The following is a 23,742-nucleotide window of genomic DNA, read 5'->3' as shown; positions in this document are numbered from 1 at the left end:
TTGATTGTGATCCTGTATACTTGAAAATACAGAGAATACTTTGATCATCAAGACTGGTATGGAAGTGTTTGGGATTTTCAGTGTAAGTAATAGATTGTCCACATACAGCATCATCTTAGTGTGTCCACACTGGTATCTATCCTCTTGAATTGTCAAATTACTGGAAGCAGGAACATTGAGGGGAATGATAGGCATCTGTCCCTAGTCCATGGTCCGTCTGCGAATGCAAGAACATTGATTATGGTTATCAAAAACACAAATGAATGGCGGCGAACTAAAGGTGATTGTTGTGAAAGCAGTGATAAATCCAGTCAATGGTGAAATATCTATACGGGGCATACATAAGTGACATAAGTGCATGTGGTACAAAAATCCTGTCCTATCTATGAACTTGTTAACATGAATCCAGGACCAAATAATAATTTGGCAGTTATGGTCAAGGAGACTGTATGGACATGGACGGCATTAACGTCAAAATGCCGCCATTCAATTGTGATTTTAACAGCCATATTCTTTTTCCCGTGAATAGCACAGGAGTAAAATACTTGCTTTTTGCAAATCTTTCTCTCTTGATGTGCTCTTAACGTTATTTCCTAAAAGATTTTGTGAATTGATTGATAATAACTTGTTTGACTTTGCTGCCTTGATATTAAATATAATATACACACAGCAATTGCACTACCCAACAGAACCAATTGTTCGCTGTATCATTGTATATATTGTAAAATATTTTATTATATTCCAGGCAGGAAATTATATTGAAAAAATTGAGAATTTTTTTCAGGACACCAGGAGAGGGTAAGAGCTTTATTCCTCTTTTCATTAAATACTGCACATACGTTTTGACCGTTGGTGGGGCCCAGTAATCTGACATAGGTGGACATGCCAAAACAAGTCTTGCAGACTAGAATACAGTGAAAACATCTTTCAGTGTGCCAACTTTTTCATTCTTCAATTTGTAGGGAAGCTGTTTTCTTTTTAGCAAAACATCAGCAGATATTGCTTCCACTGCTGTGCACCTGCGCTGCAGTAAGGAGATTTTTGTGACTGATCCTTCTTATAGAGAACAATTTGGTCAGCTGTTCCATAGGAAAAGTAATTTTTGTGTTGCAAATAACTTGGGCACCGTTTGACGAAGTTCCATGGAACTATCCAAAAAGGTGCTACTTTTTGTTTTGTTTGTGCATTGCAAGTCCTGGCGTGAATTGTCAAGCGTGGGCCAAGATAAAAGAGGGGTTCCAAAATACAAAATCCCCATGCATTTTCCACAGACTTTTTTAGGCAAAAAGTGCTGGACAGAATTACACCACATTTTGCAGAAAGCTAGATCTTTGTCACAGATTGTGCTTTTTGTGATTTGGTGTAAATCCATTACATAATTGTTGAGAAATTAGGTTTAAAAAATAGTTTTATATCTAGGAAGATTCTTGCAGGAGCGCCAATTTAATAATAGAGCCTTCTGATAGACCCAGGGACCTTTATTTCCCTTAGGCCATGTCGCTCCTGCAAGAGTCAGACTACTGCGGGAGCAAGTGCTGTGATTGGTTGCTAGCAACATGAGAAAAATGTTGCTGGCAGCCATTACAGTACTTGGGGACTTAGTTCACTGCCCTAAACTTGTAGGAAAAAAATATTATAAAAGAGCAAGGTAGGGATACCCTGCCGTCCAATCACAATGTGGGAACCCAGAGAGACCCCCACCGAGCCCAAAATAATAAAATCTGCAAAAAAGGCAGAAGGGCCACATTTACTAAGTTTATGCTCAGGGTGTTTACATGGGGAGGGATACATAAGGTCCCCGTCTCCGAGCCTCCGAAGGTCCTAGAGAGCCAACACCCAGGGCTGAAATTTTACAAATTTGGGAGTAGGACCACATGGATCCCCTCCCCATTCCTCTACAAGCCATGGGGAGCCCACTCCCATGACCAACATTATTTTATAGGGGAGGGGTGCCACATGGCCCCCTCCCCTAGCCTCCAGAGGCCCTGGAGTGCCCACCCGGTGACAAAAATTGTTTATATGAGGAAGGGGATGCACGTTCACTATCCCCAAGCCACTGCAGGCCCCAAGTAGCCCACCCCAGGGCTGACATTTTCAAAATGGGGAGGGGGCGACAGAGCCCCACCACCCTGAGCCTCAAAAGACCCCAGGGAGCCCACCACAGAGCCAAGAATATTTAAAATTGGGAGAAGGTTTCAAAAGCCCCCACCCTGAGCCATTAATCGCCCTAGGGATCCCATACCCTGGGGCCAGCTCACAAGCGATGTCCTGTGGAGCCCACCCAAGGGACCAACCAGTGTTTGCTCTCGCTTGACGGGAGCATTTTCAAAACTTCAGCTATGAGGTAACAAATACAACATCTGCCCCCAGGGTGTAGGAGCTTTAAAAAAGCTCCTGGCCCCTGGGAGCGGACTTTTAATCTGTTTCCCTGCCCACACTGAAGCGGGCAAGAAAGCAGATCAAAATATTGCACCCGCCGGGAGGGAGCAACATTAGTAGTTGCTCCTTCTAGGGGAGAGCAATGCAGAATCCCTCTGCAAGCGGATAGCCGGCTGGAGCTGCAGTGGCATTAAACACTATATCCCAGACTTATCAACATTTGGCACAGTGCAACGTAGCAAGACAACTTGCTGCGCTGCATCATATGGAGAGAGTATGAATGCACCATATTTACTAAAATATGAGCAATTCCTGCTCTCTCTCTCACTGCTGACGCACCTATGGCTGCCAAGAGCCAACACAGGCAAACTTGCACCAGGGTGCAAGGGTACCTATACTACAGGCAAGTTTGTTGTTCTGCAGTAAGGGGCCCCTCCATGCACAAAAACAATCCCCAGAGGAATTTTCCTCTTGAGGTATTTTCCTCTTTCTATGTGTGCTGCAGGAGTAAGGTAAGTAATTAAAAAATGTACCTTACGCACGCTGCATCGCTGAGTTGGCGATGCAGCACGCGTAAGGTAAATTGTTTCATTTATTTCACTACTTACCTTACTCCTGTCCGTCGTATGTCGGACTCTACTACCCCCGCCCTGCCCCTCCCTCGCCCCACCCCAGTGTCCCGCAGCACTCCCACAGCAAGCCGCCACTGTACACATTCATTTGCTACTGTTAATGAGTGGATTGGTGGCTTGGCTATGGGATATCAGTGCTATGAGGCCCTGTGTCCGGAAGGATCATCTACACTACAGCTAGATCACTTTCTGTCTCTTAACACCTTCATCATCCTCCTGTAACTAGAGGTACAGTGAGCTGTGAGGACCTTTCACGTGGGGGTATTTGAGTGACTTAAGCATATGTGTTCTTTCCACCATGTTCCCCATCTCCCACTAGATAAATGAATCTATTTCTTATTGCACAAATGACACAGTCCGTGGTTGGTGCATCTTAGTAATCACAAAATTGTAAGGAAAGGGGAGAAATTGGGACAAGAGAGTGACTGGAATGATTTGGTAGAAATAAACTCCATTAATGTAGTGCAGAGAGGGAGCTGAAAAAAGTTTTCTGTCCACTATAAATGCTGTGAACTCCTCCCCACTGAGCAGGTATCCCTAAGGCTGCCTTATTGTGATTTGTTGTGGCTGCCTCTGAAATGCTGAACTTTGGATACAGGGCACATGCGGTTTAAAGTGATTCCTAATTAATGAGAAATTAATGCTCATTCTCATAAGCGCAGCCATGAACATCTAATTTAGACCATTTTTATATTCATAGTTTTAGGCCCATCCTCAATTAGTGCGAACAAACATGTACAGCATTTAAACTATAAACTATATTCCTCATTCTTTGCAAATAGGAACTAAAGATGTCATAACAATAATTATGTTGCAAGATTGCTTTGTGCTTGTTGGTAGGTAATGAGCATCATAATTGATTTGTGACTCCAATTAAGACTGTTGGTATTCATTAGCAGCCCTGCCTTTGACATGTTTATCACCTCTATTTTTATACCATGCAAATAAGGCATTTATTGTCCACGTTTAGTATCATTATAGTTCGTGAAATAGAATAAATGTAACATCCACTATATCTAATCAACGCCCACATGCTTGGAGACTGACCCTGAAAAATGGAAAGTTCCAAGGCAATGTTATAAAATTCATGGAATGTGTCACTTTTCCTAGTCATTTTCTTAGATGTTTTCTTTTTGTTTATGCTGTTCTCCTGGCGCAGCTGAGGACATGAGAATCGTATTAAGCTCTCCCTATCTTCTCTGGTAGATGGGGGGCAAAGAGCCCTGTCTGACTTGTGTGGCCTGTGAAAAGAGTTGTAGCACTACAGACCACAGAGTCCTGCGAGCTCCTCGCCTTCACTCGACTTCTGAGCTCAGGCAACAGTCAAGGGCGCACAAGGACAGTAAGGGGCAATAACTACCATTAATGACCATCTCCAAGGTCACTGATGCTTTTAGAACATTAATATCAAAGCTAAATCACCAACCATCTTCTCCTTTAACGCTAGAAAGTCATAAGCCTATTGTCAGAGCAACAGATGAGGGTCTGTGCTGAGGCAACGCCTCTTCATTGATATTAGTGTCTAATCATGAGGGGGAAAATAAGTGCCGGGGATAAGACAACATTGCTGCTGGGTGAACTTTTACTGCTATGTTTAACATAACAGTTTGAGTTTCTTTTCCATTCAAGAAGTGGCCCAGGAAGGCATGGCACAAGTGCATGAGATGGGGCCAAGAACTCCTGATCAGCCCACAATCCCCATTCGCCGTGAGTGCCGCCACGTTCCTTTCATAGTCCGAGGCAGGAGCATAGACCAGAGGTGCCTGCTCCCATCTTTCCTCTCCCTGTCAATCTCTTTTCCATGTTGTCAGAGGTTGGATTTGGAGAAGCGATGTTTGCTGACCCCATCCCAACCAGCGAGAGCAAGGATGAGTGCAAGGGATGACTTCCACCAACCTAAGCTGCTATGAAATGGGGAAGTCGAATTTGAGCTGTCTAGTGTTGTCACTAATGCCAACAGAACGAATTCAGGTGGAAAACTCCGGACTTTTAAGCCAAAGATTGTTTTATTTTAGAAGTCTTCTGCCTGAAATTGCCTGTGCTTCAACATTAATGGGGAACATACAGTCTCAGATTTTGTTTACCAAAGTCTTTCTCTTTCCAATATCAAAATGTTGGTATGTTTGATCACTGTGTAGTTTGTGGACTATGTTCTGGTGTCACAAACATCAGACCTTTGTGCGGTGGAGCTCAAAGTTGCACCAATTGTCTTTGTGAGTTGGTCTCCTGGTGTCCTCTGTGTCCTGTTACCTGTTCTTTTCCGGGGTCTGCTGCAGCCTAAAAATAAACTGCAGGGTAGGGGACCATGTGTGCGCACCGCACTGCCGTTGCAGCAGTCTAACCCACCTCTACCCAAGATGGAGTGGATCAGTGATCCCTCCAGTCTAGAGCCCTCTTTTGCTCTGTAGAAAAATCTGGAAAAGAATTGAACAAGACAACTTAAATATTTAAAAGTTAAATGTTTCACGAGAGCCTTTATTCATATTTGGAAACACAGTGGCGTCTGGTTAATTTATAAAGTAGAGGAGCTATCATAAGAAAGTTCTGCTTGCTGGCATTGACCTGCGGCAAGCATCTCATCAATAGTTTTTTATAAAACGGCTATGAGGACACATGCAAACACTCACACACACTTTTACATGCACACAAACTGGAATACGCTTGCAGACAGGCACAAAAACAACACAAGCATGCTCTCACTCATACATGCAACATGGAAACTTACCTGGGGTAGTCCTCAGTACACTTTCCTCTGCATCGATTCCAGAATGAACAAATAAGGCACCAGAATGAGGCTCACATCCTTATACCCAATCAGAAGCACAGCTAGGACGGAAGGCTGTCCTTTTTCCTTCATCATGGCTTCTGATGGGGAACAAGGGCACATGACTGACAGGCCCCAATTCACCATTATCTGACATGCTGCACTGCCGGACGCTAGTGCAGCATGTCAGATATGTATTACTTCTGTGAAAGGACGGTTGGAACAGCCCACTCCTGACACATGCGCAATCCAGTCCCGGGGAGCCCTCTTCTGTTGCAAGGCGATACTGTAGCTTTTACATGTTAAGAAATGAAGAGTGATATCCTTTCATTGCATATAAAAGTTGTAATATCTTAAGAAATAACCTCCCGGGGCGACATGATTGTGTGTGTGTGTGTGTGGGGAGGAGGGGGGGGGGATGCCGCCCTTTTGGCCCCTATGGAGAAACCGCCCCTGAAACATCATCCTTGGAAGGCTTTCACAATATTGATGTATTTCTGCTGAACACATCACACTGTGTTGACATGCATCTATGTACCGTTTTCTACAGGTAGAGAGGCAGTAGGGGGGTGGGGTCTTACGCCAGAGGGTGCTCTGATCCCCTCCATTGCTGGTAAAGGGGTTACAGGAAGAGGGCTATAAGTGAGAATGCAGAATCTTCTTTGAGAAAATGTACACACACATATCAGATCTATGTTTATGTTTCTCAACAGCAATATGTCTTCTTCAGAGACTCATACACGAGGTGACACTTTAGGCAGCTTAAAAATACATCTGCATATATTTTATGTGCCAGCCCTTCAACAAAGCCAGGAAGAAAGTGTCACAAACTGGCTGCGAACAATTGCACATACTCGCGCCTTCATTTCCCATGGGCCACTTCCTGGAAGTTTTAAACCAACAATGTCACATGACTCAATAGGAGCATGGAGGGCAATGAGCTGATGAAACAGGAGTGCACACATCGTGATTAAAAGCAATGTCATTAAAAAAGCCAATTGACTAGTGATGAAGGAACGCTGAGCAAGTCACTGATCTGATGTGGTGCTCTTTGTGCCAGACATCAATTCAGTGCATGTGAATACGCAACGCAAGGACAACCCAACGCAATGCAAGAGCAGCAGGACCAATTGTAGGCGCTTTACCAGAAAATCAGTAGGTGGCATCACAGCAATGGGTTTGCTGATCAGGGCAAAGAGGGTATCAGTGCCAAGAGCTGAGCTCTTTGGTACGGCACATGAAGTGAGGTTGTTGTGGCACCGCCTTGCACCACATGTGATCCTACACATGATCAGTGATCAATGACTGAGAGGGGGAACTCATGTGGCCAACTGCACGCTCTCGTGCCATTCCTACATACGCCAAGTTATCAACTGCACTGAATGATCGGGCACTTGATCCCTTCACAGGATCCAGTGGCCAGGGATTTCTATATGTTTATATACTGGAATTCGCTTTTAGACTGTTCTTCTTTAATTGATCCATTTAAATGGAATGCCTCATAAACAGGCCTCTAAATTGTTTCCAAGGTGTGCACTGCCAGAAGATCATGTTTTTTTAGGGTTTATCATTGGTGGTTTCTTAGACTTCCTATTGAAAATATATACTTTGCTTGCATACAGAATTGATCAGGAAATGCAGTGCACACGTAATTCTGTCATTTTGACGCCAACAGCTATTTCAAATGATAACCTTTGAAAACAGGAGGGCAGTTACAACATATGTGATTAATCTACAGCAAAAGAAAGTTGTACATAATACTGTATTAGGCCATAGTCAATAGGTATCTTTATTCATCTGTCTTGGCAGACTATTTAGTTAAGGCACACATATTTTGTTTCTTCTAATATATAACCGTGTTCAGCCAGACATAATTATAAACTAAAGGTCTGTCAAAAAGTCTGTCAATACCAGACACCACATCTGACTCCTTTTCCTGGTCACATGCTACTTAAATGCATTGTTCATAAAGGTGCTCATCTAGGAAGTGAGGTTAGACACAAGTAAAAAAAGTTAGGCAACAAACACCACAGCCTTATGCACGCTGAAGGAGGCGATTCCAGCCACTAAAAGCCCACTCTATTGCTAGCCCGAGCCGAAGTTGAGGTGAAGGATAGTAACATGGAGTGAGGCTTTATTGTCCATTACAGTGCACTTCGATGGGCTTTAAGACTGGCAGACAATTCCACCGGTTGTGAGTCTGATGTCCTAGTTTAAAGCCTGAAAAACGACACACAGGAAAGGAGGAAAGGGAAGGCTTCACATCTTTAATGAATCAATGGTGGCGGACTCGACCTATTATTTTTAGCACAGAATGCATGTCTGGGCAATTACCTGCTTACTAGTGATACAGGTGGAGTAAAGATGATGTCTGTGCACACTTCTGTGGCTCACATTCTTTTCTCTCTCACCCCAGCACAACTCCACATATCCCGATGAGTCAGAGGCTATGGATTAGGGCATTGCAATGTTGATGGTAGAACACCTATGAAAGTGTCTAGACCCCGCTGCCGTGTGATTGTTTTCAATAGAGCTCATTGGGGGAGATTTGCAAAAAAGTATCGCAACGCAGCGCAGCCTCCGCGAGTCTGCAATGTGTTGCGCGACAGGGAGGGAGCAGGAGAGCACCATATCTTCAGAGATATGGCTCTCTCCTCCCCTCTGCCAAGCGCTGGTGCTGATTACAGCTGCCTTGCGCCATGCACACAGCTTAGCACCGCAGCGCTAGGTTGTGTGCATGAGTCCAGCATAGGTTTTGTACAGGAAGGGTACCATTCCTGTTCAAAATTCTATGCTCGACACAAGGGAAAGCTTTTCCCACTTTGTATGCGTGCTTGCAAAGTCAGAAAAGTCTAGTTGAAAAGGGCGCAGTTTTCTCACGCTAAACCCAATCTATTAGTTTTTAGTAAATTGGGTTTAGCGTAAGAAACCATGGGTGGTTGCATGGGAATGCCAATGCACCACCCTTGGCACGCCCCCATGGCACAAAGTAACGTGAAGCAGAGCAAAGCGCTGCTTCGCATTACTTTTACGTTATTTCGGACGCTAAACAAGTTTAGCGCTGGAAAGTAAATTACAAAAAAAATATTTTGCATCGTTTTGCGTCACTATTGTGACAAAAACACGGCGAAAAAGCTTAGTAAATCTCCCCTTAGTGTCTGGGCAGAACATCCATTAACTTCACTGGGCTGTTCATTTAGAAAACGCATCAAATGTAGCATTGTCAATATACAGTGAATGCAGAAATGGCATTCTCCTACTAAATAAAACACTGCCTATTTATATGTTTCGAAGGTCATGATTTCTTCCCTGAGCCAGTATAGCATTGGTCTGTCAAAGCAAGGCCAGCAATGTTTTACAATAGTTATTGTCAGTCCTTCGTTTAATCCAGCAGGAGTTTACCCTCCTTAATATACCTGGCATACGTTGCTTCATATTTTCATCTACCGCCACTGTCTCCAGAAGCTAGATTCCAAATCCTGGATGACATTCTTACACTTTATTTCATTCATAGAAGCAGGATTGGCATGCATGGAGATTTTTTTAATTTTGTTTTCAGGAATTTGAGATTGTTCAGTTCAGACCAGACCAGATTGTTTGTTTTTTGTTTGGGAACTGACCTATTAAAGCCTGGAGATTTTTAAGCTGGAGAACAAAATAGTAAGTGACTCATTCTTTTGGAAGTTGACAGTATTCAAAACAACCGTATGCACCTACTTACTTGCAAGTTTGAAGTTAATCCAAAGTGTCCACTGGCCTTACAAATATTTATTCATTTATTTGTAGATTTTACTCAACTGTTAATCAAGGTTCTTTACCATAAGGTTTAATATAAAATATGAATTCACAGGAGGCAGGGAGGTGGCAGTGCAGCCCCCTTCAATAACAACAGCATTGGAAGAGGGAGGAGAGGGGTGACATGGGACCCCAGGGGATAGATGGGAAGCCAAGGGGCAGAAGAAGGGATGAAGAGAAAAGAGCGAGAGGCAATAGAAGGTGGCGTGTGCTTGATTTGTTCGGTGCTCACTCCATCATGATATGTGATGGACTGACTATCCTCATGCAGAACATGATGTCTCATATAGGCTGGTGGATGTGGGGTCAGTGATTCGATCGTGTGGATTTAAGAGTTATCGGAATGCTGAACTACGATGCAGGTATGGACATTAACAACGTTGCATTCGGAATTTCACTCCCAAATACATTTAGAAAACGCGTTTATGTTGTTAATTAACCAGATTCTACTGAACAATCTTGTAGGATCAGTAGTCTATATGTCCATCTGTGGGGCATTGTGGTGGAATCCTTCTTTCATCTGGTTGCAGCTCCGATGGCATGAGAACTGCAGTTGTGTCTTTGCATCAGAGTGTCGTGTGGATTGAGCAGTTACAATATTTAATGGTACATATTTTGTGTATGACGGTGTCTTCATTAGCCAAACTGTCACACAGCGACCCACTTATGCAGCGGATTGCCGTGGATATTAGCAACATTGCCTTTATATTTACACTTGTATTATTTAGCAGAGCAATGAAATTACATAATGAAACTCCTCATTTAAGACTCAAAAAGTGGTCTGTAGATAGGAAGACTGCAGTGGCACAAAGTGGAATTGTGTCTTCACCAGATACTATTGTTGGGATGAGGGTGGAGGTAGTAAGTAGTCCAACGTCATAAAAGTCTCATTGTTGGAAGATTGTCTATTGTGAAATGGCGACTTCATCAGTGTGGCAACAGTTGACCCAGGAGAGGTAACACTTAAAGATCCAATCAGAAATAGTGATGGAGATTCTAGTAAAAGAGGATTCCAGTGAAGGGAGCGAGTGATGTGAATGATCTAAACTGTGAAGGAGTGCATAGCGACTGCGCGGAAGAGAAGGTGTGTGAAGTTGTGGATGCTGTAGATCTTAGTTTGCATCGGGACATAAGCTGCATACTGGTTTGAAGACAATGGTCATAAAACTGAAGTGTGTTATATTACACTATGCTGTGTTGTGCCTATGGATGGGACGGAGGTAGATCAATGCAAGCTGTACGCACACAGCTTGAGAAGCTTACTTTGTCCAGTGGCTGAATGTAGTATTCATGGTACTGAAAAAGAAGAGTACAAATGTATGCTGTCTAAAGAGTAGTTGCATACGTGTGTTGTCTTTGGGTGCTCTGGTTCCTGGATAGGCACTCTGGTTGTCTGCATGAGAGCGTGTATATTGCCGTATAGACCACCGGCAACAAGTAGTGGTTGTTAAAGGCCCGGAAACTGAGTTATAGTTCTCAGCCATTGTTCTCAAACAACTCACTAAGCCGCTTCATATTCATTATGGTCATAAGTTTGTGTTCGCCTGGTTAAAATGTTACAGGTGCCCATGGTATATTTAAGTAAAGCAGACAAGGGGAATAGCCTAATCCCAGCCCTTGTTATTTAGCCAGCTTTGCCATACCCACCCTACCATGCTCCACATATTTACTTCCCTGGGTGCCATTGGAATTGTTCTGTTAAACCTGTCACCCTTAAGGTAGTCTTCCACAGGGCCGGACTGGCTACTGGGCGTTTTGGCATGCTGCCGGGCTGGGGGCTGATGTCACTGTGGTGGGGGCTGATTTTGTTGATGGAGACCTGCGTGTGTACATAAAATAAATTTCGTTCTGCACATGCAGGTCCCCATCAACGAAATCAGCCCCCAGCTTGGCGGCATGCTAAAACGCCGGGTAGCCAGTACTGCCCTGGTCTTCCCCCAAACTTTGTGCTCTCCTCTTCCAATTTTTGCTTATCTTGTTTTTGTTGGCCTTAGGAGTCTCTACGCTTTACAGTGCTTGTGCTCTCTCCTTTAGACATGGTAAAATTGGCTTACATTCAATTGAAACATTCAGTTTACTTGTAAGTCCCTAGTAAAGTAGTACTACATATACTAAGAGCCTGTAAATTAAATGCTTCTGGTGAGACTGCAATGCTCCTTGTGCACCCACTAAAGTAGCCCTTTAAATATGTCTCAGGCCTGCCATTGCAATCTGTGTGTGCATTTTTTAACTGTCATTTCGACCTGGCAAAATAAACCTTTTGCCAGGCCTAAATTTTCCTTTTTTATACATGTAAGGCACCCTTTACAGAGGCCCTACACAGGACCTACACAGCCCAGAAGGCTGGGTTCTGTGTATTTAAAAAGCTGGACATGTACTTTTAAGTTTTCCATGTCCTGGTAGTGAAATACTCTTAAATCCATTATATACTTCTGCAAGGACTACCTCCCATAGGATAACATTGGGTTGCCTTTTTACATTTATTAAATGATAATTTTCAATTAGGAGCAGGTCTGAATGTCAAGTATGGTCTCTAAAGACTTGTAATTCAATACCCTCTTTGATAGCGAAGTTGGAACTTTAAGTCACAATTCTAAAAATGGCACTTTTAGGAAGTTTTTTTTGTCCCAACCATTTATTGCCTGCAGTCTGTATCTTGGTTCACATGACAAGGAATAGCTGGCAGTTGGTTCTTGTGTATTCTTCCCAGACAGTGAGACAAAGGGGGAATATGTGTTGTAAGGGTGGGCCATCTCCATTAGGATGAGGGGGAGGAACTGTCACCTATCACATTTGCATTACCAAGACTCTGCTAGAGCACAATCACATAGGGTTTCACACCAAACATTTGGACCCCAGTCAAGCTGGTGCCAGGGCAAGACGGAAGGAAATTACAGCTGCCGCCGGACAGGAAGCTTCTCACACTTCAAAGCTGGCACCAGGTCTAATAGTGGACCTTCAGGAGCAACTCTTCAGATCACTTCTTGACCGCAGTAAGACTCGGAATAAGGACTGCTCAGCTATACTGTTGCTCTGCTATGTTGGCCTGTTGCATGAATGAGAAGGACTGGCCCTGCACCGTGAACCCAGGACCACCAAAGGGATAGTTTGCTGGCCTATTGATCAGAGCCTCAGGGACACAAAAGGCTCCATGCATCCTCAGCCCTGCACCTGGACGCTGCCTGACGTGAGTCCAAACCCCCAGGTGGTGCCCCTCCAGTCCTGGACCCTTGGAAGTGGGCCTAAATGTGCTCTGCTAGCCCAGCTGTGGACTTCACCATAACCGACACAGCATGACACAAACAAGACGCAGCTCCCCATCAGAACCGATGCAGCACGACGCAGCCTTGACACAAGCCTGTATCACAGCCATCACAGATCCTCATCTAAACTGATGCAGCACTACGCAGCCTTGATGCAATCACTTGGTCCTTGTATCCAGTCCATGTTCCATCGCATTCTGCTTTAAACTGTGAATTTGTCTCGGTCCTGCACGATCAGATAATTACAGTTGGCACTTTGTAGCTTTAAGCTGCTTTCATGCCAACCTATCAGAGCGTTAAGCACAGGTTAACGTGGTGACTTTAGTGGTTCACGCAGATCTGGCTTTTGGCTGTTGCTTGACAGGGGCTCACACGCTTCTCAACTAACCATGCACTTTCTCACAGTGCCAATACACTTCCAGCAAATTCCGCTTGGAAGGACACACCATTCCACTTGCCTTTAGGTCACATAAAACCCAACTGCATAGCGAAACTCGAGGGGGCCTCCCTGCAAGGCATGTGAAGGGGCCCCCTTCGGGCTCAATCAGGAGCTCTGCAGCCATAGGGCTGTCCTGAGGGGCCCCCGGGAGCTTGGGGGCCCCCTCACCCGGGGGCTGCGGGGGCCTTTGTTATGCCCCTGATAAAACCCTCCCTATAATAGTGGGAGATGCAGCGTGCTTCTGCTCGAAGTAATATCATCAATGTCTGGTACTGATCGAGCACCCCTGTCATAGATCTCCACAAAAATATACTGGGTAGCATAACTGGAATATCAATTCATAGACACATAAATGTAGCCAGCACTATTGTTTTCGGAAAATAAATCCTATCCATAACTGGTTATAGCAGTCTCAGCCGTAATTCCACCAAATTCTCTACACTTGGTAAAGTCTTCTCATAATTATCTTTAATAAGCATGTCAACATCACAGCTGATGTCTCTGCTTAACTATCCTTATAATCTTCTCTTCATATTAATCCCATGCCCAGTACTGTCCTGTTAGATCTATCAATGAAAGTGGGAGTTTGGGATTTACCCAAGTTATATGCCGCTAACTCATAATAAGACACATTGCCCACATTTGAGCCATTAATTAAGACGAGCACTACAATGTCTGTTATGCTCCTATGCCCCATTACATATCTACCATTCTGGCATGAAACCAGTTCCTGGATACAAAAATCTACATCAGTATGAATTACGGTTATTACTCACCACCAATGTGAGGGAAAAGATGAGAAGTAGTCTGGCAAAGGCTGAATGCATGATGTGTGTCAGGTGGCTCGCCTGCAACATGACACTAGTTACCTTATTTCTTTCGAGGTAAGCAGTTACTTTCCTGGTTTAATAGGGTGATTGAGGCTAAGCATTTTCAATGGTCATACCAGCCAGATGCTGAAGGGCTTAAAACTCACTTCTCTAGATCTTATTACTAGGTTCTTTTAATGTCATCTACTGTGCAGTAGACTACTCAAACACCTACATATGCCCTAATCTGACATATTCTTGATTCATTGTAACTATTATTTTGTTGGAGCTGACGTGGATTCTCCATTTATCCAAACTCACCCACCTCCAATTAAAATCCCTCAAACATCTGTGTAAAAACTCCACCTCTCTCCCAACATCAACCAAAAATCAAAAAATATAAACCTATACCCCACAAATCTAGTAAGCAAACTCACAAAGTGTAGAATACGTCTTAGTGCTATCTATGACAATGCCTGGGTTCTATCACCCATAATCCTATTATTCATTCAGCTATGTTTTAAACTCTTGTCATTAACAAAAGCTGTAGTAAGAATAAAACCACACATCCCATATTCAATCTTTCTGTTAAGTTCTTGTGTTGTTTTAGTGTCATATGTTAATACATATCTCATTTCTCAATCTTCTACCATGTTCTGTGCCTCCTATGGAATGCGACATGACAGTTAACAAATGCACTCAGAGACACTGCAATGGCAGGCCTGAGACACGTTTACAGGACTACTCATGTGGGTGGCACAATCAGTGCTGCAGACCTACTAGTAGCATTTGATTTACAAGCCCTGGACACATGCAGTGCAGTTTACTAGGTACTTACCAGTAAATCAAATATATCAATCATAGATAACCAATAAGAATTACAATTTCTATTGTAGTACATTGGTAGGGGCAATGGTTAGGGGGTTCCATGGCAGCACTTAAGGCTTACCGTCTCACCACAAAGCACAGCATGTGCAAAGAGAGCTCGAGGTCTCCCCGGAGTGGAAAGCTTCACCACCAACATGTGATGGCTTCAACCAAAATGGTACCAAGACATTTCAGCAGCTCATAGACGGTGCTGAATGGGCACTTATGAAGTAGAATTTTGGCGTTTTAGTGGGGTCGCACCATAGCGCTTTCTAGAGCTCGGGGATAGCAAGAAACTCATAACAGTGAGAATTCTAACCCCTCCCAGACTTGCAAGTTCACACCCTCCTTCTTGGGCACACAGTGCACCCTCTCCCCTCCTCCGAAGTCAAACAGGGAGCAGTTTATGGTGCACAAAGGCCACAGTTTATTATACATTATATCAAAACATGGGTCATACATTTCTCAATTTATTGGTTGGTCATTTGCAATCCCCATGCTTACTTGTTAAACATCATATTTGTCAATACCAACCATTTCGTTGACCCCTATCTCTGATTGACATCACTAAATCTGAGTGATGACCCCCTTCCCAGGTGTCTCAGTATTTGTGGTTTCTAGGCATCCCTTGCTACTGATCTTTGTGGACGGCCATCAGACCCGGGCTGCAAGTGCTGTGTCTGCCTGTCCTGGACCCTTTCTGACCTTTTGCCTGCTCCCAGTGCCCATGTAGTGTGGCATCCCAAGGACAATGTCTGAGCAGCTCTTCTATTCTGGCTATCATTAAGTGCTATCACCTGCTTCCAATTGCCCCTGCCATGAGGCATCCCAAGGACACTGTTTGAGCAGCTCTTCTTCCTAGGTTACTCTTTTCTCTGGGTATCTTTCTGTGCTGCCTCCCGCAAGTCCTCCTCTACCGTCCTTGTGGCTGTGACATACGCAATATTGGTGTGGGCGGGTGAGCTCAACGGCGAGGGTGAATTTTTAAGGGGCCTAGTGCCTGTTCTTTTGACCTCCTACTCGCCCCACCCTTCTTCTTCTATTCGGCAATTCAAAACAGGTGTGCCAGTCGCTGTATGAAACGGTTGCAGGCTTTTGCCTCATTCTTCCTAGTGTTTCTGCTATTGGTAGGCTTTTCCTGCGTGCCCTTATCTGGTCCGGCCATTCCTTTCCAGCCGCGTCTCATTATGTTGCTTTCTTTGAGGATGTCGGCTCGGGTTTTATGTTGTGTTATTACATAATTCACAGTTTAGCCCTGTTGAAAACAGGGAATGCTATTTGATTACAATTTTCTCCAAAGTCACCATCTGATGCAGGGACCCAAAATTCACAGCCTGTGCTATTACTCTTTGAATGAATCAATTATATTAATAAATATTTGTAGTTTATCTATGACTTTCGAATGTTCTGAGTATAAACAAAGTAAGCAGAGGCTAAGACGTGAGACATAAGGCAAACAAGAAGGTTTCACGGGCCTCATTTATGAGGCCTTGCGTCAGTTTTGCGCTTCTTATGCGTCACTTTTTGTGACGCATCGGCGGCGTAAAACATGCCTCCTGTTGCGCACTATTTACAAAGTGACGCATCTAAGAGGATGCGTCACTTTGTAAACCTTGCGCTACATTATACCTGCATCAGGTATAATGTATGCAGACGGGGCGTTACCCCGCAAAAAGCCTTGTAGAAGTGACGCAGTGAAATCTATGTGATTTCACTGCGTCACTTCTAGGACGCCTTTGCGCCAAAATCTTGTGCCTGCCTCACAGCAGGCGTAAGACTGACGCAGGCCCTTTCACATGGGGCTTGCCCCATGTGAAAGGACGCATTGCTGGAGTTGCGTCACTTTTGCGCTTACAGATACGTCAGAAATACTGACGTATCTGTAACTCCTTGCGACATGATGCGTCATACAGTAAATATGACGCATCAGGTATGTCGCAAGGAGTGCGCACTGAGAAGTGACGCATCGCTGCTTTCACGCAGTGATGCGTCATTTCTCATAAATGAGGCCCGACGTTTTTACACGTCATGCTTAGGAATTATTTAAAGATTTCATGACAATTGTATGTAACATCATATAACCCTTCCACATTGAATGAATAGAAATGATCGGACTATGAGCTCGCGCCAGTGACTAGCATCCCCTGGTCTCAGCTCCTGTTCTGCTCTTACCGCTTCTGAAGATTTCAGTGTGCTTGTGCCTCACTGCTTCCAGCTCCCAGAACATCCTCAGGAGAAAGAAGCTCTGAACTCCCTGCGCAGCGAGCAGCAGCACGATGAAGAGACTCAGACAGAGCCACGGGGGCTGCAAGAAAGTCGATTTATCTCTGTGTCTCCTGATGCACGTTTTCCTGCAAAACAAGGGAAATAGATGATCGATTTACTCAAAAGGTATACCGAGTATATTTTATTTCGTCTCTACATGAAATTCATGACAAAGTTGTTTTCAGTCTTTAAGAAAACATTTTACCTGGAAAAGCAAGTGTGAGACCCTGTAGTGATACACCAAAGGCAATGATCACAAATTATATTTTCGTGGTCAAAATATGGAACACATGATATTTAATGCAATGTGTTTTGTTGTAGATAAGGCAACACCAAACTCCATCTTCTGCAGACATGTCTCAGCAATTGTAGCATCGACCATACAGTGATTAACATCAGCAGACCAATGCAGCATTGGGGAGTGTAAGCCAACTGGTGCATTAAAGCATTAGCAGCCTTTTACAATTCAGTCCAGTGTCCGTACTTCTGCATAGTGGGTGACAAGTTAACATCTGGAAAACTCTACAGTTCAGGATACACAAAACTATTCTGTCCATCGAGGGACTGGAATGCAGCCCAATGGTTGAGAATAATTCAAGGATTCCTTTCTTCGCATTTTGATCCTCTCAATTGGTAACCCAAGCCCTGATGAAGCTACCAGATACATGTGCCACAGCTCTTAGTGCTAGGGTATAGAACTGCGCCTGATGAGGCTCCACAGGGCCGAAACGTCTCTGTGGTTTATTGACATGCATTTACAATGCAATAGGTATTGCATTTGGGAGAGTTTGAGCTATTGGCATTGTGAATTATGCGTTTTGGAAACCTTCAAGCAGTGCGTAAACACGCACTTTGTACTTGTAGTCCTTGCTTACGAGAAGAAACATCTATTAAGTACAAAGTGCGTGTTTAGGCACCCCTTACAGGTTTTCAAAACACATAAATAAAAGCCATATAAAATATGCCAGCACATACTCTTGCAAATGCGAGACCCATTGCATTGCAAATGTTTGACATTTTTTGCTGCGGTTGATTGCAAGCCTTTGCTATCTTGACAGTGCATACTACTCACTTGTTTCTATGTTTTTTTAAAGATAGATGTAGGTCAAGTTGTTATGTGGGGAGCAGTGTGGAATGCACAAGTAAGTAGTATCATGCTGAGCAAATTCCCTCATCCCGCTACGTGGGTCCTAAACGTTCCATATCCCCTCACCTTTACCGCGTAATTAATAACCTGCTTCCCATAACAAGTATCCTCAACGACATCTTGACAACCCAGAAAACAGGGAAGAGGACCCACAGATAATGAGTAATGTTTAGAAATTCAGCCAACCACTGCGCTGGAGAGGACCCTAGTCCCGCCATACATTAACGTTCCAGTCTCGAGCCAGTCTGCGATCTCAGAGCTGTTGAAGCGAATGCCCTCACATGTGACCAGTTGCAGGCACAGAGCAAGAAGATGGACAAAACTAGCTGCTACTATTGTATACGGGAGGCCACCATGTTTGAAGGGACTTTGATTGCAGTAAAAAGAAGCATGTACTGTAATTTAAACACCGAAATCCTACTGCAATTGTAACTTTCTCCAGGTTGTCAGAAACAATCTGACTCAATACTTGAATTTAAAATACAGCTGCAGCCCTAAGAGAGGAAGTGAGTGTTCACAGCTGTGCAGAATAAAAACAGGCGCCAACCTAGGAGGGGTGGTGGGGGCGGACAAGCGCTGGTCTAGGAGGGGTGATGGGGCGGACAAGCGCCGATCTAGGAGGGATTGTGGGGGCGGACAGGCGACAAACTGGGAAGGGTGATGGTGTCAGTAAGCAGCGATCAGGGAGCGGTAGTGGGGTGGGGAAGAAGTGTTGTGGGAGAGGATGCAGAGACCTGGAAACCTTCAGAAAACAAGCCCCCCAAAAAATGGTTGGTTGAAACAAATCTAAATAGACTGAAGGGCACACGTTCATGTTATAGGGCCAGCTGCCATGAGGGGAATCAAATACATGAGGGAGGGACAAATACAGGCAAACAACCACAAAAAAGCAAAGATTTTGGAGCGGCAGAAAAAAGAACAAATAGCAAATGATGGGTGTGTGTAAAACACAGAGTAGTTACAGTATGTCTCGAAGAGACAGCACATGCAGCGCATCCGCTACCTAGCCGAGACCTAAAAAAAGACTATATTTTAATTTAAAGTTGAAGAGAATAATTCACCTATTCATTCCACCATTTATTACCCTCATCGAGTATCCCTACATAGAGGTGAAAAGTCAGTGGGGCATCACGAGTGAGGTGAACCTGCACCTTATGATGCCCCATAAGTGCAAAACACTAGTGACATTGCTTGTGTTCCTGTACTACAAAATGATGAACTGGAAGAAGACTCTCAGATAGTACTAGAATCCTCCCATTAAACACTTTTGGTTCTTTTTGGTGGTTAACCATACGTGTGGCAGCTATGTCCCGACATAGGTCCTTAAGGTTACTTAGCTAATGGGCTCTAGCTGCACCTCACAGATGAGGCCAAAAAAGTGTGAAACATGTTTGAGGTTGTTTGTGTACCCTTATGCAGAGGATGTACACTTGTATTTTGGTCTGTTTTGTCCTTTTTTACCTTGAGGACATGAATAATTTGCCTGCAGTTGGTTCCTGTCTGTAGTTGCACAGTAAGAAAAAAAGGATCTGGGATGCAATCAAGAATAATTACCAGTAGCTGAGATTCATTAAATAATTCAATGTATTTATTTTAAAAAAAATTCATGCAATGGTATGTTCACAAACACATTCAGTGTGTGCTAGAAACAACATGACCTGCAAGACATTCTTAAGCAGAGGAGTGTAGTGCATTGTAAAGTCAATAAAAATATGTAATGCTGTGTTAACAAACCGTTAAAATGTAGTGCTGTATGCTATCAGCAGTCTTATGCAAGCAATCCAATACACTGTAGAATCACCACAAATATGCACAATTATTGGATCTTGAACAAGTTAGACCCTTCCCTGCACATCTGACATTCAAAACAACATTTATTATATTTAAGGACATTTACAATGGAGCGAATAGGCTTTTATCGGGGTCATCTTGGGAAGGTTCAAGCCCAAATAACATCCATACACATTAGGATTTTGTAAAGCTTTCTCAGGTTTACGCTTATTAAGCGCGCTCCATGCCTGAAAGGAATATTGCACATACTTTTTTAAAGGCTTACACATCAAGGCCGCCAGGTGTACACGCGTAGTGGCCAACACTCAATTATTTTAGAAGACTTTAATATTAATATATGCAATATTCCACTTGGGCGCATCAGTTTTAGAATATCTCATAGAGATGCCTCAAATTTAGCTTAAGTTTAAAAGCAAGAGACAGCATTGCCAATTCTTTCCGCCCCAGATTGTACTGACTGCCACCTGATTTGAGGCTTTCCATTTGAAAGCAGCAATTTTATTTGCTGGCGCTTTGCTTGGCTTTGAATAGCTTGTGCCAGGGACGGGCATACAATCTGAAGTGAAGGGATGACTAGTTGTTGGTATAGTAAGAGGCAGGAGCTGTCCCACATTGTTGAAGCACTTCAAACATTGCAAAAAGGAAAAACTGGAAAATGTGGGTGCATGACTCAAGGAAAATTATATTTAATTGTGCTGTCACCGACAGCCGTATCTTAAAAATGAACTAGGAATCATTGTTATTTTCGTTTGTCATTGTAATTGATTGCACCTTTGCCCGTCAAAAGATTTAATAAATAGATTTAGTCCTATATAGCACTCAAAAATAAATGAATACCTTCTGAAGACGTATTTGAGCAAATCTCTTAAATTTTAGGTGCATAGGCTTACTGGCCAAGCTCCTGAATCAATTTAGTTAAAGATATACATGTAAAGAGTTAAAGTGTTTTTGTTGACCTACTTTTGTAAATTTATTCTGCACGCAATTCGAGACAGTAGGGCCTTGAGAATTAGACAAGAACCACTACCATAAAATACATTGCATATGTAGTTGGAAGACAATGATCAAACAAGCACTGGCGTTGCCAATAGGTCTCGCAGTAGGAAAGTTTGAGCTATTGGTTGTGTAAATGACAAAGCCCTTTATGTATTCAAAATGATAACAACAGTGAAAGGCATTGTTATTTGCCATTGTAATAGTTCCACCTGTCGTACTGCGAGATCTATTGGCAACGTGAGTGTTTTTCGTGTGTGAGTGGCGTTGTGTGTGTGAGTGGTGTTGCGTGTGTGAGTGGCGTTGCGTGTGTGTGTGGCGTTGCGTGTGTGAGTGGGGTTGCGTGTGTGAGTGGGGTTGCCTGTGTGAGTGGTGTTGCCTGTGTGAGTGGCGTTGCCTGTGTGAGAGGTGTTGCCTGTGTGAGAGGTGTTGCCTGTGTGATTTGTGTTGCCTGTGTGAGTGGCGTTGCCTGTGTAAGTGGCGTTGGCTGTGTGAGTGTGGTTGGCAGTGTGAGTGGCGTTGCATGTGGCAGTGGCGTTGCATGTGTGCGTAGTTGAGTGGCGTTGCGTAGTTGAGTGGCGTTGCATGTGTGAGTGGCGTTGCATGTGTGAGTGGCGTTGCATGTGTGAGTGGCGTTGCATGTGTGAGTGTCGTTGCATGTGTGAGTGTCGTTGCGTAGTTGAGTGGCGTTGCGTAGTTGAGTGGCGTTGCGTAGTTGAGTGGCGTTGCGTAGTTGAGTGTCATTGCGTAGTTGAGTGGCGTTGCGTTTGCTATTACTTTATATTTACATCGGAAGGATGAACCGCCCAGCTGACATTACTTGAATTCAGAATTCTAACTGCAGAACGCATGTTGGTCAGTAGCAGCGTTTAACTTTAGCTCGTTGACCAATCTGGGTATTGAAATTATCAACACATTGTCAGCTTGTTGCAGTTTTGGCAATTCCGCCATGCCTTCCTTATAAGCCACCCCGTACTATTCACATTTATTAATGTTTTAATTGTGTGCATTTTTTTTTATAGCAGCTCAGGTTGGAAGTATTTAGAACTGGATAAATAACGCACAGCTCTACAAATTGCGGCCACTTGAGCGTACATTAGGAGCTGTTAGGAGTGGCGCTGATGACTTCCTTCTCTGCTTGCATGTGCCGTTTCTTTTTTGAGCCCTCATAAAAACTAATCTGCGGTCGGAAGTAGCTCTGAAGTTTTAGGTGTGTGCACATGGGCAGGCAGTGTGCTAGCTTGGGGCACCTTGAAAGACACTGCAAGGAGCTAATTGCATAAGACAAGAAGTTATGAATTGCTGTGGGTACATGATAGGCCACGGTGAGGTAATTGAGCAAAATGATAGAGAATGTGAGGAGTTTGCAGTGCCACGATCAAGGAATTGGCCTGTAACTCACTGCAACTAGCACTTTTCACAAGTAGCCCCAGGTGACTTTTCTACACGAGTGTAATCTCACGTAAATCATTATTGTGTTTAGTGTGTCTCTTAGATTTCGGGTGCGGGTGCTTGGCTCTCAAATGTAACAAGAAGCCAACATTTTAGAAGGGAGCGGCCGCGCTCGTAAAAAAAAAAAGAGCTGAGGCTGGAAGGGGTTAATATACCACAATGGCTGCATAAAGGTGAGAGGAAGACGGAGCCTCGGTGGGTCCGTAAAGTGCTGGGAGGGCGCTGGAGCAACAAAGCAGCAGGGCGTGTGGTTTGAGGAGGCCTGAGGCAGTATGGGGAGGCAGGGACATCAGACGCTGGGGCTGCCCATTCATACCTGGGTGAGAGGAGCCACAAGGCTGCATCAAACTCTGATTACCACTGAAACTGTTGGAGAGGAAGTAGAAAGCGGCACACACAAGTTTGGTGGGGGGGGGGAGGGGGGCGAATCAGATGTTGAACATGCATTGGCGGCCGCAAAATTAAATTAAAAGCATGCAGCCATGTGTGACTTTCTACGTCATGAGCTGGAGCAGTGCGTTCCTGCGGGGTGCAGAATCAAATCATGTTGCAGAGCTGGTTGGATTCAGCTGCCTAGGAAAGCTAATTATGTAACATGTTATGCAAGTGCATTCTCTGTTGTGGAACATTCTGTGGGATTACTTTGTAGTGCGATTTAGTGCATGGGGAGGGGGCATATTTACAAGGCCAGGAGAGAAAATAAAGAGAAACAAGCGGAAAACGAAAGCCGCCGGGAGAGCCTGGGTCGGGAATGCGAGCGAGGGGAGGCAGGCAGATTACGAGGGAAGCCGGATGGGGGCGGGAGAGCCTGGTGGGGGAGCCTGAGGGGGGAGGAGAGAGTGCGATGCGAGCAGCAGCAGGGAAGGCAATCAAGCGGAAAACGAAAGCCGCCGGGAGAGCCTGGGTCGGGAATGCGAGCGAGGGGAGGCAGGCGGATTGGGAGGGAAGCCTGATGGGGGCGGGAGAGCCTGGTGGGTGGGCGTGAATGCGAGAGAGGGGAGGTGAGCACACAGGAAGGTACCAATGTAAAAAGTAAAAATTAAACAGACAAGCGGAAAACGAAAGCCGTGCAAAACTAGATGGGCCGGCCAGCAGTGAAAAAAAAGTAATGTTTCGGGAGAGCCTGGGGCGGGAATGCGAGCGAGG

At 44.3% G+C, this 23,742-nt stretch overlaps 1 protein-coding gene across 1 annotated transcript in view; it reads right to left on the bottom strand.

Moving 5' to 3' along the window:
- The window catches only part of LOC147728381 (uncharacterized), a 301,676-nt gene that overhangs the window by 222,144 nt on the left and 55,790 nt on the right, over positions 1-23,742 (bottom strand). Inside the window, exon 2 of the mRNA XM_086962165.1 lies at positions 17,121-17,299. Within this exon, the coding sequence (XP_086818291.1) occupies positions 17,121-17,299 (179 nt within the window). The remainder of the gene's footprint in view (positions 1-17,120; positions 17,300-23,742) is intronic.

The sequence above is a fragment of the Lissotriton vulgaris genome, chromosome 3_1 (assembly GCF_964263255.1).
Source record: "Lissotriton vulgaris chromosome 3_1, aLisVul1.2, whole genome shotgun sequence".
NCBI classification, from domain to species: domain Eukaryota; kingdom Metazoa; phylum Chordata; class Amphibia; order Caudata; family Salamandridae; genus Lissotriton; species Lissotriton vulgaris.
Note: the sequence above shows the minus strand (reverse complement) of the source record. Positions and strands in the feature narration are given on the sequence as shown.